Source organism: Cavia porcellus, unplaced genomic scaffold (assembly GCF_034190915.1).
Source record: "Cavia porcellus strain 051 isolate PalLab524CR breed Dunkin Hartley unplaced genomic scaffold, mCavPor4.1 scaffold_5, whole genome shotgun sequence".
Classification (NCBI taxonomy): domain Eukaryota; kingdom Metazoa; phylum Chordata; class Mammalia; order Rodentia; family Caviidae; genus Cavia; species Cavia porcellus.
In genome coordinates, this window is record NW_026947488.1 from 56,114,400 (window position 1) to 56,131,576 (window position 17,177).

At 37.9% G+C, this 17,177-nt stretch overlaps 1 protein-coding gene across 2 annotated transcripts in view; it reads right to left on the reverse strand.

Moving 5' to 3' along the window:
* Window positions 1–17,177, reverse strand: part of Pik3r4 (phosphoinositide-3-kinase regulatory subunit 4) — an 82,067-nt gene that overhangs the window by 46,975 nt on the left and 17,915 nt on the right. For both annotated transcript variants that reach the window (XM_063248979.1, XM_063248978.1), the window contains 3 exons: window positions 13,226–13,399; window positions 5,037–5,182; window positions 3,373–3,576 (listed from right to left, as the gene is read on the reverse strand). In XM_063248979.1, coding sequence (XP_063105049.1) covers window positions 3,373–3,576; window positions 5,037–5,182; window positions 13,226–13,399 — 524 coding nt within the window. The remainder of the gene's footprint in view (window positions 1–3,372; window positions 3,577–5,036; window positions 5,183–13,225; window positions 13,400–17,177) is intronic.

Genomic DNA, 17,177 nt, shown 5'->3' on the forward strand with positions numbered 1-17,177 from the left:
TGGGTTTTTTTTTTTTTTTTTTTTTTTTTTGAGACAGTGTCTTGTTGGGAGCCGCAGCCCCGAGCCCGGTCGCCTCACTTGGCGGACGTGAGGCCTGTAGTAAAGAGTGAGGCCTGAGGTAGATTACCCCTCCCATCGAATATGTTAGTTTCCTGCTTACCGCGTAAACAACCCGCTCAACAATATAGTCTGCCTGGCAACTGATGATGTTAGCCAATCAGCTTGCCTTGCTTACTTTAACATGATTGGACACTGTACCCGTATATATACCGGTGCCACCCCTGGGCGGAAGAAGAAGCCAGGTAGAAGCCCAGAAGTAAAAGCCCAAAAGGAGCCGCGGAGAGCGGACCGGTAGAGGCTTTGGGGCAGACTGAAGCACAAAAGGAGCCGCGGGGAGCGGACCAGAGGAGGCTTCAGCTGGGAGAACCCAGGGCAGGCTGTACGGAGAAGAAAAATAAAAAGAAAAGGTTGTCCACTACCAGACTTTGTCGTGTGTCCTTCCTGCCGGCCGGGAGCGGACATCGACATTTGGAGGCCCGCCCGGGGATTGATCACCCCCGAGACGTGGAAGTGGACAACGCTCCAGTACAGAGCTGCGAGACAGGTGAGTTGGGGATAAGCCTGGGCTCTGGGTGGCGCGCACCTACAGGGCTTTTAGACTCCCCTCAGGCTCACGCGTAAGTGGCGGATTCCTTGGGCCTCACGCGGTGAGTAACATATTAAAAGATGGGAAACATGTTAGGTAGCAACACTAAGAGCGAGGGTGGTTGTGGAGAAAGCTCTCAAGAGCTTACAAAAGTACGCAGGGTATCTGAGCAGGCCCAGTCAGGGAGCTCCCGAGAGGGGTCCGTCAAGGGGAACAAGGATGCTAAGGAGGAGGACGGGGCTCTAGCCTCGGAGTCGTCTGACTCCGAGGACGAGGGAAAGTTAAATGGCAAGGAGGCCAAAGAGACCAGCTGTCAGGAGCCTAAATCGCTCAATAAGGAGTCGCAGGGTTCTTTTCCAGCGTTGCCCCGCGAATTGCGCTCTGCTCAACCTGGTCTGCGGAGGAGTAGAGAGCTCCTGAGCGCTCCCCGGCGCGAGAGGGAGGCGATCCCTCGCCACGAGGCGGCCGCCTGGGAGCTCCCTCCCCTTTCGCCAGAACAGGAAGTGATGCACGGGCCCCCATTTTCCGCCCAATCACGGCTGCTGTCTTATGCTCCGCCGCCGGCGGGTCGGTATTTTTACAGGCGGCTTTGGCAGGGGGGACGCTTGTCTCATGAGGTACATCCACCTGGGATAGATAGTGGCCCCTACGGGATATTTCCTGTACAAGTAGCTATGGGCCAGGGACGCAATGTATGGGAGCCTTTTGAGATAAAGCAGATTAGAGAACTTAAAAATGCAGTTACAACCTTTGGGCCGACTGCGCCTTACACCATTGCCATGCTGGAGAATCTGTCTTCTGGGCCCCTCACCCCCGCGGACTGGATTCAGCTGGCAAAGGCGTGTCTGCCCTCGGGCAGTTACCTGGATTGGCGAGCCTGGTACACAGAGTTCTCTGCAGAGCAGGCTGAGAAAAACGCCGGTCGAGGAAATGGGAGCTGGGGATTTAGCTTAGCGGCATAAGCGCCTGCCTTGTAAGCAGGCAATCGCCAGTTCGATCCCTGGTACCAATAAAAAAAAAAAAAAAAAAAAAAAAAAAAAAAAAAAACGAAAAAGATAAAAATAAAAAATAAAAAATAAAAAACAAAAAGGGGGAGTAGGCCAAGGCCTGGCCCCAAAGGCACGATTATCCATGGCACTATTCACACACAATTTTTTAAATTTAAATAATGATAATCGCTCCCCAGCTGTGGAGCACTGCAACCCTTCCCCCAACCATAAAGGGTGGGTGAAGTGAAAAGATGTCCTGACAGGACAATGGATGGGCCCGGATCCAGTGGTCAGCTGGAACCGAGGCGCGGTTTGTGTTTTCCCACAGGAATCGGGACGAGAACCACTGTGGATACCGGAGAGACTGACACGGGCAACAAAGCCCTCGACTGAAGATCAGACCTGCCCTACTGGAGATCCATCACAGACCAACCAATAAGATGAATAGAAATAGCGGTAGCCCGAAATGGACAAGAAGATCCTCAGGCATATGCATGGCTTGCTCAATTGGCCCACGACCGAGTCTAGATATGGCGGGCATCCCTCATTCTCCTCCATAAGGTGACAATACACAGCAGGGTAGGTGAGTCAATGACGGGTAAGAGCGTGCCTCCCCAGCACGACTCGACCTAAGCCAGGCCCTACCCCATCCTGCACGTAAGCCGCTGGACTGTTAGATGCTGCCCAGGTCTAAATTTCTCTCCGAGGGGATTTCTTTACGGAGAGGAAATGAGTGCAAGCTTGTGTGCATCCAGGTTCCGTCGTTTGTGCCTGGCCCTAGAAAAAGGACGAGGGCCTCAGGGCCTTGGCAGACCATGGGACGGCCGACCAGGGTCTAAGCCAAGGACCTACGGTGGGCCTACGCATAGGGCATAAGCCTCTGCACCCAGTCCAGGAAGGGCTACGATGCGCACATTCATAAAAAATAAAAAAGGGGGAGATGTTGGGAGCCGCAGCCCCGAGCCCGGTCGCCTCACTTGGCGGACGTGAGGCCTGTAGTAAAGAGTGAGGCCTGAGGTAGATTACCCCTCCCATCGAATATGTTAGTTTCCTGCTTACCGCGTAAACAACCCGCTCAACAATATAGTCTGCCTGGCAACTGATGATGTTAGCCAATCAGCTTGCCTTGCTTACTTTAACATGATTGGACACTGTACCCGTATATATACCGGTGCCACCCCTGGGCGGAAGAAGAAGCCAGGTAGAAGCCCAGAAGTAAAAGCCCAAAAGGAGCCGCGGAGAGCGGACCGGTAGAGGCTTTGGGGCAGACTGAAGCACAAAAGGAGCCGCGGGGAGCGGACCAGAGGAGGCTTCAGCTGGGAGAACCCAGGGCAGGCTGTACGGAGAAGAAAAATAAAAAGAAAAGGTTGTCCACTACCAGACTTTGTCGTGTGTCCTTCCTGCCGGCCGGGAGCGGACATCGACAGTGTCTCACCCTGTAGTTCAGGCTGGCCCTGAACTCACTATGTAGCCTAGATTGAGATCGAACTCAAGGTAATCCTTCTCCCTCCTAAGTGGTGGGATTACAGGTATTTACCACCATGTCTGGCCATGCTCATCTGCTGAAGACACCAAAACAAACACACAAGGTGTCTCCCAGACCTACTTCCATATGGCATAATGTATCCTCATCAAAAACATATTAATATCTAAATGGATGCTTAAAATTTTCTTTGCATCTAAATGTAATTTAGATTTATTTGCATCTAAATGTAAATTTCAGAAAAGCGATACAACCTGTGAGAGCAATTTCTTCAGAAGCTGTGCAATGGCAGGGTCCTCAGGTGGAGGGCAGTCGGGGAGAGAGCCGTTTCGTTTCTTCTGACGCATGTGTAGATGTCTGAACAAGCTAGTAATATCTTTAGACCTCAAAGCATAATCAAATATAGAACGACTCACTGGTTCTTTTAAAACACTGAGCAGAACAAGTTTTCTTTCAATCTATGTTAGAAAAATAAAAATAATCAGCCAAAAATATAATACATAGTATAGTTATTCTCAAATTTAGTAAACACAACCTGTTTGTAAAGTTAGCATAGGTATTTACTTTCTAAAAGTTTTTTTAAAAAGCACTTTCTTCAGAACCCAGTATGTCAGAATATTCCCTAGTTATAAAAAATGTCTGCAGTTCACAGATCTAAAACTTAGCTACTAATACAGAGATTCTCAGTAATCAAGGGTCTTTCCTTCACTCTTTTCCCAAAAGGTTCAATCTTCCAAAAAACATTACTCTCTCCAGATTTCATAGTTCTTTCTTGTAGGAAAACTTTCTTGGTCAGTGCACATGTAATAAGAAGGACAAACACTACTAATGGTAACCAAAAGTATTTTTTAGGTATATTTAACTAGTCGGTGTAAGCTGGTATAAAAGGTTATCTCTTTTGTCCAATCCAAAATGCAGAAAGATAAATGTTAGGAAACAAATGGATCATTACCTACCTAATGCCTGATTCTGGCCTTTCAAGGTATAAGACAACAGTAAAAGATAATAAACAAGCTTCTAAACAGACTACAAAGGGAGTAGGCATCACTCTACCTGATTTCCAAGAAAGTATAAACCTCAAGAATGAAAAAGCATTTTTTCTGTTATCCATCTTTCACATATATATAAAGAATTTTTTATTTTTCAGGGTAAAAATAAAAAATTCTACAAACTACAAAAGACTGATCTCCAAAAATACATCAATCTGTGAGAAAAGAAAGAACTGAAGGCACAGCACAGGTAAAGCTTTCTAGTTTCCAGAGTGTATTTGAGGTCATTTTCTCCAATAAAAAGGAATTTGCACTGGAATATATATGAAAGGCATATATGGAAACAGAGCCTACAAAAACAGGACATTTCAGTAAGTTTTAACAGCTACAAGCATCCTTCCACAGTTCCTTTAAGTATTTATAATTGGCTGTCTAGCAGTATGATGAGTATACACTGACAAGCTGGGGAAACAAAATCTGATTTACACAAACCAAAGACCCAAAGTTTGGCCAAATGCTGAATACTTTCCAAAGGAGAAGGGAATCATTAGATGTTTCCAAAAACAAAGAAAGAAAACCAGATACTAGTTGGTATCAAAAGCAACAACACACATTTGGGAAAGATTTTTCTAATTTATTACAGCTGATGACTTTGACTGTGATCAGTCACACTTTTTACTTTAACAGCAGATACTTGACAATATTATCCAAAGAAAGTACAGAAGTACTGCACGCTATACTGCGGATGCACAACATTCTCTTGTGATTTTCCCACCTACAAGGTCCTTGGTTCATTAGTGTGCCCAAAAGAAGTATGAAAATGCTATTTAGCCTCATTTAAATCTTTAAATATAAAAAAAGACTCTTTAAGCATTAAAAAGCCACAAATGAAAGGAGAATTGACTGCAAGTTGGAACATGTATACCTACCTGTATTACTGGTTGGGTAATGTACGGGTTAAGGTAGGGCATCAGTTTACAGTAGACGTCAGCTGTACTTATTTGGTGGGCGACCACTGTGATAAATCCTACGGCACCATAGCGTATCCACAGATTAGGATGACATAAGAATGGGGCTAAAGAGGAGGAAACATATAGTTAAACCACTTCACAAACTGTTTCAAATCACTGGGATAAATTCTCACACATTTGATAAAGAAATGGTACCACAGTGTTACTTAAAGTTCCTTCACATATTCAATTTGCTTGAGGAATAAAATCAACCAACTGAACACACAGTTATGACAATATTCCTTATTACAGCTATCAGCAATATCATAAAAGAATAAAAAGTTACCTGCTTTTTGATAATTTTAAATGTCTAACTTTGGACCAGAACTAAAAATGTGTAGGGAAGTATTCACATAATGCTGGGTTAAAAAAACTTGTCAGCAGGCCATGGTGGCATATGCCAGTAACATGAGCGCTCTGGGAGACTGAGATAGGAGGACTGCAAGTGCAAGTCCAACTTGGGCAGCTTAGAGAGACCCTGGGATGTGACTCTTGAAGGCCCTGGGGTCAATCCCCAGGAAAGGAAGGAAGGAAACAGGGAGGGAGAGAAGAGGAGAGAAGGAGTAAAGAAGGAAAGTAGAAAAAATTCAGCAGAGACATAAACAAATCCCAGTATACAGCAAACTATGACTCTTTCACTAACACTCTCATAAAAGTTCAAAGAAACAATATCTACTGTTGGGAGCTGTTGAAGCCAGAAATTGAACACAAGTGCAGGGCTGCAGCGTGGCCAGAGCATGGCTGACCTGAGAACAAAGAAATTCTTCAAAGGACAAAATAAGGTCACAGCTGAGGACACCTGACTCCAACCCCAATTAACAAAATAGAGATTGTAGCTGCAGACATTTCACTCCGGTAGTGAAAGTCAACCAGGAGACTTTCTCTTAAAATACTTGTCCTAAATTAACATAATCTGTTACTTGGGAAAAGTTCTTGAACCACTCCCAAAATCCTGCTCAGTTTCCAGATTTTCCACTGTAACCCTTTCCTTGTTTGAAAAACTAAGTAAGTCCGGGCTGCCGGGAGACATTCCTAGTCCTAGCCTCCAGAGTCTCGAACTCTGAGAGGGTTTTGATCCTCCTGGAGCCCTAAAATCACACCACTTGTCTCATTTATTTAAGCCTTCACTGTACACTCCTCTGAGAAATTAGGGATCATGGCCAGGTCTCTGAAATCTACCACATGGGGACAGAGAATCAGAGAGATACTTGTTCTCCACGCCACAGCATTAAGAGATCAATTTCATCATTCTAACATTCTTTTTAACTCAGGGGTTTGACCAAATCTAACACATAACTCCTAATTTCATCCCTAAGGTATTATAAATAAAACCCAAAAAGATACAAAACACTATGTCCATTCTTTAAAAAGTTTAAAATGTAAAACAGACAGAAAATCAAGTATCTTTACATTCCTTTTAATGATTTTTAGGGATTAAATGTAAATCAATGATTTCAACTAATCAAAGTTAAATTAACTTGATTTAGAATAAAGTTCAAATTACTTAAAAACAAAAACTATATTAACTTTGAATATGTAAAGATACCAGCATTCACAGGACATTTATTTAATTAAAAAATTCATGTTACATAATAGTGCCATATGCTAATGATACTTATATAAAATGACAAAAGAGAAAAGATCCATTTAAATTATCTCCAGTTCTCATTATATAGAAATTGTGATTATGAACAATCTGCAGCTTCTGATCCATCTGGAAAAGGAGAGGTAATATTTTTCCTTCTGATAAAAAATGGGAAAATGAGAACCAGAAAAATACTGAGAAGCCCCGGCAAGTAGATAAAACCATAATGGTATAAAAGGAGTTGGACAGTGTGTTATACTTGCATTACTGGTACCAACTTTTAACTTTCCTGTATTAAGCAACTGTACAGACACAGTTTGTATAAATTCATGATATACAAGTGTACCTGTAACCCCTTGCTTTCGTCTCAATCATATTGCTTTGCTTTGGCCAAGGGATGTTAACGAAGGTTACACAGAGGGAAATCTGACGCTGTATTAAATAGTCTTGCCCTCCTACACTCCTGCCATCATCTTAAGAACATAACCTGTATCTGCATAGACATGGCCACTACAACTAGTGACCCAGAATGAAACAGATGAGTCACACAAACCAAGACAGTCTGAGGGATCACCCACAGACACATAAGAAATTTACTCAAGTACTGACTGACATTTCTCAGTTGATCAATACAGACCATTATAACATCAGTGACTGGCTCACTGATAGAAAGCATGTCAAGTTTTTAAAAAGATCCAACTAATTCCAAATAGATGTTACATATATGCACCTGTAAAGAGTTTAGTTTTAAGGACCCATAAGCTGAAAATGTAAGCAAAGAAAAAGTCAGTACACAGGAAAAATATTTCAAGGTATTTGGCAATGGCAATTATTTTTTTAATAAAACCTCAAAAGGACAAAAAACAAAAAAAAAATGGTCAACAGGATTATATCAACAGAGCAAATGAAACAGCAACAGAATGAAGAAACAACAATAAAAGAGATAAAAGTCTTTGCCAACTATTCATTTAACAAAAAATTTATACCCAGAATGTATAAAAATTCCAAAATTTAACATAAAGCTATGTAATTCAATTTAGAAATGAACAGATGATCTGAATAGATATTTCTCAAAAGAAGAAATATAAACAGCCAAGAAGTATATGACAAAAATGCTCAAAATCACTGGCCTTCATAGAGAAGCAAATAAAACCACATTGAGATATGATCTTACCCTAGTCAGAATGACTATTGCCAGGAAAGTCAAAAATAATAAATGCCAGTGAGCAACCACAGAAAAGGAACTCTTACATATTGATAGTGAGCATAAATTACTGCCACCATTATAGAGAACAGTATGGAGATTCCTCAAAAAAGTAAAAATAGCCAGGTGTGGCACTATAATCCCAGCACTCTGGGAAGATGAGGCACGAACATGATAAACTTGAGCCCACGATGGGCAACTCAGACCCTGTTTAAAAATAAAGGATTGGAAATGTAGCTCAAAGGTCCTGGGTTCAATACCCAGTTCCAGGAGAGAAAACAACAAAAACAGAACAAAACTGAAACTAGATCCAGCACATGATCTAGTCAGTCACTTCAAAAGTGGAAAACTCACAAATATGTGATCACTCCTGAGTCAAAGAAGAAATCAAAAGGGCAAATCAAAATATCTTCAGACAAAGAAAGTAAAAGCACAGTACACCAAAACTCACAGAATGCTGTGAAAGCAGTGCTAAGAAGAAAGCTGACAGCCAGAAATGCCTGCATGAAGAAAAAAGAATCACCTTAAATAAACAGTGTAACTTTATACCCTGGTAAGTAAGAAAAACAAGCCAAACATGTTCAGAAGATAGGAAATGAAAAGACGAGAAGAGAAATAAATACACCAAAAAAAAAAAAAACAAAAAACTGAGAAGTCCAATAAAAGTAAGAGGTTTTTTTTTTTTTTTTGGAAAGATAAAAATCAATAAATGTTTAACAAGATGAACAGAAAAAAAAGATTCAAAATTAGAAATAAGAGGAGACACAACTATTATCACAAAAATACAAAGACAGGAGGAGATTCCTACTGAGGTAGGAGATTAGGGGTAAGGCCAACCTAGTCACACTGGACAGAATCCGAAGTCAGTGGAAACCCCTGGTACACAGGAGAACACAGAATCCAGGATGACTGCAGCTCCTGAGCACCGTAAAGCAGAATGAGCTGAGCAGAAAAGGGCTATTTTCAATTCTTCATTTATATCTGGCACAAAACCGAGTCTCTGATAGGACAGCCTAAATCTGGGAGCAGGCCAGGTGAGTTTTTGACAGGACAACTACCCCAAGGTCTTACTTGCATGAAGAAGCCAACCCAAAAATTCCATGTAAAGGACTCCCTTCCCTGTCCTCGTGGCTGCTGAGTCTACCACCTGCCTACTCTGAGAGCACACCAATCTAGCAACTTCATTAACAAACATCCTACTACTTTTCTAGGTGCCTCATCCAGGTTGAGGACACAAAGAACCTGGAAGGAATTTTTCCAGGACCCTCCTTCCAGTAACACTATGAACAATTACACACCAACAAACTGGATAGCCTAGAAAAGTGGAAAAATTTCTAGAAACATCTAACCTACCACAACTGAGTCATGGAAACACAAAACCTGAACAGACCAGAAAGTATGGAGATTAAATCAGGAAAAAAAAAACTGACCAATGAAAAGTCCAGTACCTGGTGGGATTAACTGATAAATTTTACCAAACATTTAAGAAGAATTAATGAAATCCTCAAAACTCTTCAAAAACCTATTTCCAAATCTGTTTTACAAACTTACGTTATCTTGACACCAAAGGCAGAACAGGACACTAGAAAAAAAACTACAGGTCAGTGACAGAGCGCCAAACTGCACCCTGAAACCTACTTATTTACTGCAAAGTACCAACACTGCAATTAAACCTGAATACTGAGATTTTGGTTTAGAAAAACTTTACGTTAACATCTTTTGTCATACAAGAAAAATACAGCAACATGCATGCTCCAAGTTCACCACCACTGCTATAGGTCAATATCCTTGATGAACACAGGTACAAAAACAACACACAGTACTAGCAACGTAAGTTCAGCAACACATTAAAGAGTCAGACACCATACTCCAGTAGGATTTACCCCTGGGAAGCAAGGTGTTTCAACACAATACAAACCAGGAAATGTGATACATAGTAAAAGATTTTTGTACATATATCAAGCATCATGTTCTTTACCATAAATAATCTAATCTCTGTCAATTATACCTTAATAAAATTGGTGGAAAGAGAATCACCAAGAGAGAATACTCATATAAATAAAACAGAGAGATGAATACAGTTTATTGTTTTAAGCTGGTGTTGATAAGGTTCCCAAATGTATTTTTACTTTATAAAAGTTTAAAATGTCAATGTATGATTGGTTACTAGGTTTTGTAAACATGACTCTCTGTGTGTGTGTATTTGTTAACCGTTATCAGTGCTAGTTCTAAGGGACTTGCCCATTCCAGAAGCTGCACTAGGACTGGCATGGTGGAACATGCCTGTAATCCCACTACTTGGGAGGCTGAGGCAGGAGGACTAGCACAATTTTGAGACCAGCCTGGGCTTGACATAGTGAGTTCAAGCCTGGGTTACATAGGAAGGTCAGCCTGAATTACAGAGTGAGACCCTGTCTCCCAAAAACGAAACAAAACAAAAGAAAGAAAATTGCATCATACTGGGCATATTTAGTACATCCACATAATTTACTGACACTACTGATTCAGGAGTACCTCATACATATTCTACCATTCATAACTAGAAGCAGCAGTGCAAACTCTCAGAAGAAAAATTACTACAAATTCTGCTGAGGTAAAACACTATGATGGCTTCTGCATTAAAATTGAAGGACACCTACCTTCCAGATAAAAACTATATTCATATTAACTGTAAGTTATATTAAGCTTCAAAAACAGTAAGCAACAGAAGAAGTACAATGGGTATGCCAATTATATGGATCTAATCATTTTACACTGTATACAGGGACTAAGATATTACTGTATGCCATAAATATATACAATTATTAAGTCAATTTAAAAATTATATAAAAAAGAAATGTATTATATGAAATGTGTAAGAGCACATACTTCTATACAGAAGATACTCATTAAAATGAAGAGTGCTGGAGACCATAGCAAGAAAAAGTCAACCTTTGGAAGGTAGGGCCTGTTTAATAGGAGAAAAAGAAAACACTGATAAGAGAATTGAGCAAAAGAAAACAGGTAAACACATCAGGTAACAATCATATATGTAAAATAAAACATTTTCTCCTTTCTATATGAAGGGCCAGAAATTTTTTAAAATCCCAATAACTTTTATTGTATTGTAACACTGATCCATTTTGATTCCTAATTTATTTGCTCCTTAAAAAAACAGAAAAATTTTAGACATAAGGAATCCTTTAAGATCTAGGACTGTGTAGTGTATGTGGAAAATCAGAAATGTTTTCATGTAATACAGTCTTATCATGATTGTTTTGGCAATACTCAGAACTGACTGCTAAGCTTGCATTTTTAACATCATCATCAAAACTTCAAACCAAAGTGGTCCTAGAGTAAAACCCCAATCTCAGATATGAGAGCAACAGCAGAGGAAACACAGTGAAGGGACAACATCCACATGGAAAAGAATCTTGCCAGCTGTGCCTCAGACAGAGGACTAGTATCTAAAATTTATAAAGAACTCAGAAAATTAGACCCTCCCAAATAAAAGACCCAATCAAAAAATGGACATTTGAAACAAAGAGAAACTTCTCAAAAGAAGTAGAAATGGCCAAGAAACATACAAAAAAAATGTTTAGCACCTTTGAGCACCAGACAAATGCAAATACAAAAACTGAGATTCCATCTTATTCCAAAGAGAATAGCCACTTCAGAAATTCAAAAACCAACACTGGCTATGCTGGAGGTTAAAAAGAATACTTCTGTATTGTTGGTGCCAATGTAAACCAGTACAGTTACTAAGACCATCAGTACAGAGAATCATCAGAAAAACTAAAGCCAGAAATTCTATTTGACCCAGATAACCTCTTCTGCATATCTTCCCGAAGGATATAATATTACATGATACATGCACACCCATGTTTATAGCAGTACAACTCATAACAGCTGAATTTTGGTAGCAAGTTTATGCCCATCAAGAAATGAACAGACTTAAAAAGTATGATGTCTATACACAGTGGAGTACTACTCAGCAATAAGGACAAACTTGAGAGTTGCTTGTAAGAAAGTCAATGTACCTTGAGACCATAACGCTAACTGAAATCAGACACTGATCAAGTTTACAGTTTCTTTTTAAAAAAAAAAAATCCAAGTATAAATAATTCAAAGCACAAGATAGTAGACGGATGATAGGAAACAGAGAAAAACTTTTCCAGAAAATAAAAATAAAGACTCCTTGGCGACTGAGTGGGTTTCTCAAGATAGAGGGAGATGTTAACAGGGAGTAAAAAAAATCAAATTACAGTATGTAAATGTAACAATTTTCCACAACAAATGTATTTTTATGTACTGTAAGCATACTAGTAAAAATGTTTACATAGGTATTTATAGTGCAAAGTAAGAAACCTAAAGAGCTTTAACTATTGACAAATTTAAAAAAGGCACATTCATGCTTAAAATTTCCCCTAATTTTTAAGTCTCTGTCAGCTACTAACTAGCTTTGTAACAATCAAAATAAACAATAACTGCTTTGTCTTTTTTCTCTGAAAACTGTGTAAAGAAAATTCTATTCAAGTCTAATCAAATTGAACTTCCTATTAATTTTCCTTGGCAAATCATTCATTAGCAATTATTTTATCTAAAAAGGCAATTTTCTATGACTTTTATGTCCTCAGTAGGGAGCCAACTGGCAATTTTATACTGCTTCCTTCCTAAAATAATGTGAAAATAAGACTAAAAGTCCCAGATATTCTTAATTTAAGAAACTGTCTGATTATTCTGAATTTTGAGGGAAATAGACAAACGTTACAAAGGTCAAGACATAAATTCCTCTCACTGGTTCATAAAATTACTAATATAATGACTTGAGTACTATGAATTCTTTACTAGCAATCAGTTCCAGGGCCGATGTCACAGATAATCCTTCACATTTTATTGTCAACTTCACTGGTGGTCAAGTGTTCCGAAACCGAGGATTTCACTGCCTCCTTGGTACGGGGACTGAACAAGGGCTTTGAGCCGCTAACACTACACTGAACCATTTAGTATGTCTCCAACCGCCAAGATAAATTTAATCTCCAGGTATCAAGAATTTTATCCAAATAATATTTTTAAAAAGTCAAGATCTTTATCCAATCACATTTTAAGATTTTTTTTAAATCAAGGGTCATAAAAATTTAACAACGAAGTCATTATTTCCCAAGAGAACCAAGTAAGCCAAGCTGTCTCTCATACATGTAAGCATGCATTCGCACATGCGCACTCACATGCAATAGCTGAAATGAAAGTCATCATTATTACTTGTATTACTTAAAAACTTTATGAAATTACTACTGCAGGCTAGTTTTTCCAGCCTAAACTTTCAAAACAGAATCTTACCAATGTCACTGGCAAATTCGTAGACATGGGGTTTTTGCAGCAGCCCTAACTGGCACATACAGGTAAGGGCATTAAGAGCTTTCACAATAACAAATTCCTCAGCATCACTAAGACCTTGTTGCAACAGGGGCTTGAGAATTGAGGAACTCTGCCAGCCAACATAGGCAGCAACACCTAAAAATGAAAAGAAACATTACCATCATTGCATACCTGAAGGCACACACTACTGGCAGATAAAACACTAAAGTTAATCAACAGCCAAACATATCCATCAACAACCCAGGAAAGAATACTAAAATTTCCACCCACCAAAATAAATGCAGATCTATACCAAAGTAAGTCATCTTGGCATTCTGGGACGCGCGCACACACACACACACACACACACACACACACACACACAATCAAAGGTCCTAAGAACTCACAGAAAAGAAAACATACGTTTTTCCTAAAAAGGAAGAAGAATCAGACTTGTTTTCAGATGCTCCTCAACAGTAGAAGCCAGCAGACAACAGCGAAAGACCTTCAAGGTTATGAATTCCAAGAATGAATTCCAAGCAATAAATAAAATTGGTAAAAATGAGACTAAATATTATAGATATGGTAAAGAAGGTACATTACAGGGCCACGCGTTTAGCTCTGCAGCATAAGTGCCTGCCTGGCAAACACGAGGTTGTGAGTTCAATCCCCTCCCCCCCAAAAAAGAAGAAGGCGGTACATTACTTTTTTCTCTGCATTAAAATCTGAAATGTCCTTAGTCAATGAAATAGAGAAAAGGAAACCTGCTGTTGCTATATCCACGCTGCAACACACATACCGAAGTGGTACAAGGTTCACAGAACCGTGACTGTGTTGAAGTAAGTACAACTAACATACACTACTTGGCTCTATCTTCAATAAAATTTACAGATTTGTTCTCATGTAAATTTTACTCTAAATCTTTAGCACTGATCTACACAAAGCACAGAAGATTGCATTGTGATTATGAAACAATATAAATATCATTAACCATGACAATTAAATTATTAGCTGACAATTCAACTAGTCAAAAAAAAAAAAAAAAAGAAAAGAAAAGAAAAGAAAAGGACATCAATCTGTACCGCAATCAAAAGTAAGGCAATACAATGTAGGCTGAATGACTTAAAGCTGCATAAACGACATCTGAAAGCATCCTGAGAAATAGAAATCAACATTGCAAAAACTGACAAGGGAAGAGAAATCAAGACATGGCAACTATACAAATTTGTTAAGTCTTCACTTGGTATAGAAACACATTCAACAGGTAACATCTGAAATCGATACTAAAAATAATATTATTGGTAATGATCATTTGAAGACACTAACCCCAAAACACAAACCTGAGTAGCTGCCTCTGGGAATTCCAACTATTACTTTTCCTAATTTCTTTATAAATTCTGAATAAACTCTAAATAATTTATAAAAGTATATTTTCCTTGTGATTAAAAAATAATTACAGGATTGTTTTCTTTAATAAAAAGAAAAGTATTACCTGAAATTCCAGTAGGCTATCTATTTATAAACGTTACAAACTGGAACATATAATGACGTTAAACAGCTAAAAATATTTCAGAAATAAAGAATGGCATCTAAGAATTAAAGTTGATTAAAATCTTTAGTGATATAAGTCTAATATGGGGAGGAGTATCATATGAGTACAAGAGTATCATATAAGTACATGAATAGAAAAACAAATGGAACAGATCAGATATTCAGAAAACTGACCCCTATCAGACAGAAGACAGGGGCATGCAAAGAATGATAGCTTCACTAAGGGTAAGAAATGAAATGTTTATAAACACATTGGAGAAATTGGCTACATTTCTGAGAAGAAAATAAAATTCAGAATTTACTGTATACCAAGGTCCTCCAAAAGATCAATTCAACAGTTAAGTTCATAAAATAAAGCATTTTTTAAAAAGCAAGCAAAAAAAGCATACAACAGGATAATCTAAAATGGTAAAAAAACTTAAAGCATAGAAATAAAAATGAAAAATTATAAAAGATACATTATATAAAAATTAAGAAAGTACAAAAAAATTTAAAATCAAGTTAAACTGAGAAAATATCTTTGACATAAAAAATGTTATTTAGAAGACTAAAACTTCAATCAGCATAAATAATTATCAGAAAAAGGATCAAAATAATAAACTCATAAGAAATACAAACAATAAAATGAAGAAGGTTTTCAACTTGATAGGTAAACGAAGAAATATACGTGAAAAAATTACTGTTTTACCTTTCCAACAAGCACAAGTTAAGTAATGTCATGTGCAGTAAGTAGTAAATGCTAATGGGAATAGAAAATTATCTAATCTTTTAAACATTTGTAACAAGGTAAGTTTTAAAAATATATCCATATTCTTTAACTTCTGTCCTGAGAAAATAATTCAAAATAAACACAGTCATGCACTGAATAACAATGTTTTTGTCAATAGCTATGCCGTATACCACAGGGGCAGCGCAGGGTGGTGTAACCTTGCAACGCCATTGCCCTAGTCTGTGAAAGTATACATCCCTTCAACAATGATGAGATAATTTTTAGGAGAAGTAACATTTCTCAGAATGTATCTCCACTGTTAATTAGCACATGACTACACTTAAATAGTTAAGTATTTTACTTATTTAAACAAGCATAAGGGCTGAGGATGAAGCTTAGTGGTCGAACACTTGCCTACCATGGGCAAGGCCCAGGTTCAAATCACAGCATCACACACACACACACACACACACACACACACACACAAATATATTATATTATATATATATATATATATATACACACACAAGATTATCTGTATAATATAATTTTAAAATTAAATTTAAATAATCAAAACTAAAGGTTAAATGAATTATGGTAAAATTATGTAATGGAGTAATTTGGAGGCATTAAATTATGGTTTCAAAGAAATGTAAGTGATATTAGAAAATTCATAGGATATGTTACTAGGAAAATGCATAAAAAATTAAGAATATTTTACATAACCCTTCCCTGGCATATTATATGTTAATTTATCTTCACAATGACCAATGATAGAAGTACTATAACTATTCTCATTTTACACATAGGAAAAGGCACAAACAGATTAAATGATTTTCCCAAGAACTACAATTTGTAAGTGATCATGCAAGAACTTGTACCCAATAGTTTGGTGCCACAGTAGTTGTTCTCGACAGAAGGGGACACGTGGAATGGCAAGAGAAAGGAAGACATTTGGAAAACACACTAAAACATTAACAAAGTTTATACATGGGTTGAAGGATTAAAATTTTGTTTTCTTCTTGGTTTCTGTACTCTCCAGATGTTCCACAATATGTATGTATTATTTTTATTTAACAAATGAAAATTACTTCTAAAAGAAAAATAATAAATTTTACAAATATTTATAGAAAATGTAAAGATAATCATTCAAAGTACTGACCAATAGATGAGAGATTCTACAGATTATTTTCCCAAGATTTAAAATTATTTGGAAGCAGAAGAAAAGAACAAGACAAAGATGTGAGAAACTAAGCATATATTCAAGAACTGATGGAGTCCTACATGCAGATATGAGATGCATCAATAAACATAAAAATAAAAGAAAACCAAAGATGTCTAAAAAGAGATACAATAATTGGCTTTTCTTTGTTACTCTAAGCTTAGTGGTACAGCATTTGCCTAGCATGTGCAAGACAAAAAAAAAAAAAAAAAAAAAAAGAGTAACAGAAAAGAAAAGCAATTTCAAAGATGTTCAAAGTACAAAATATCCTTTTCTCCAAAATACTATAATATTTATAAAACATCAATTTTGAGTTTCTTGAGAGCCTTGTGAGTTTCTTGAATTTTTTATTTTTTAGAAAAAAATCCAACAGCAAATCTCATAGCGCTAGATTACTGGAAAACAAAATTGAAAGCCTTACAGTTTTCTGTTTAAAAGTTTGGATAGCAGCC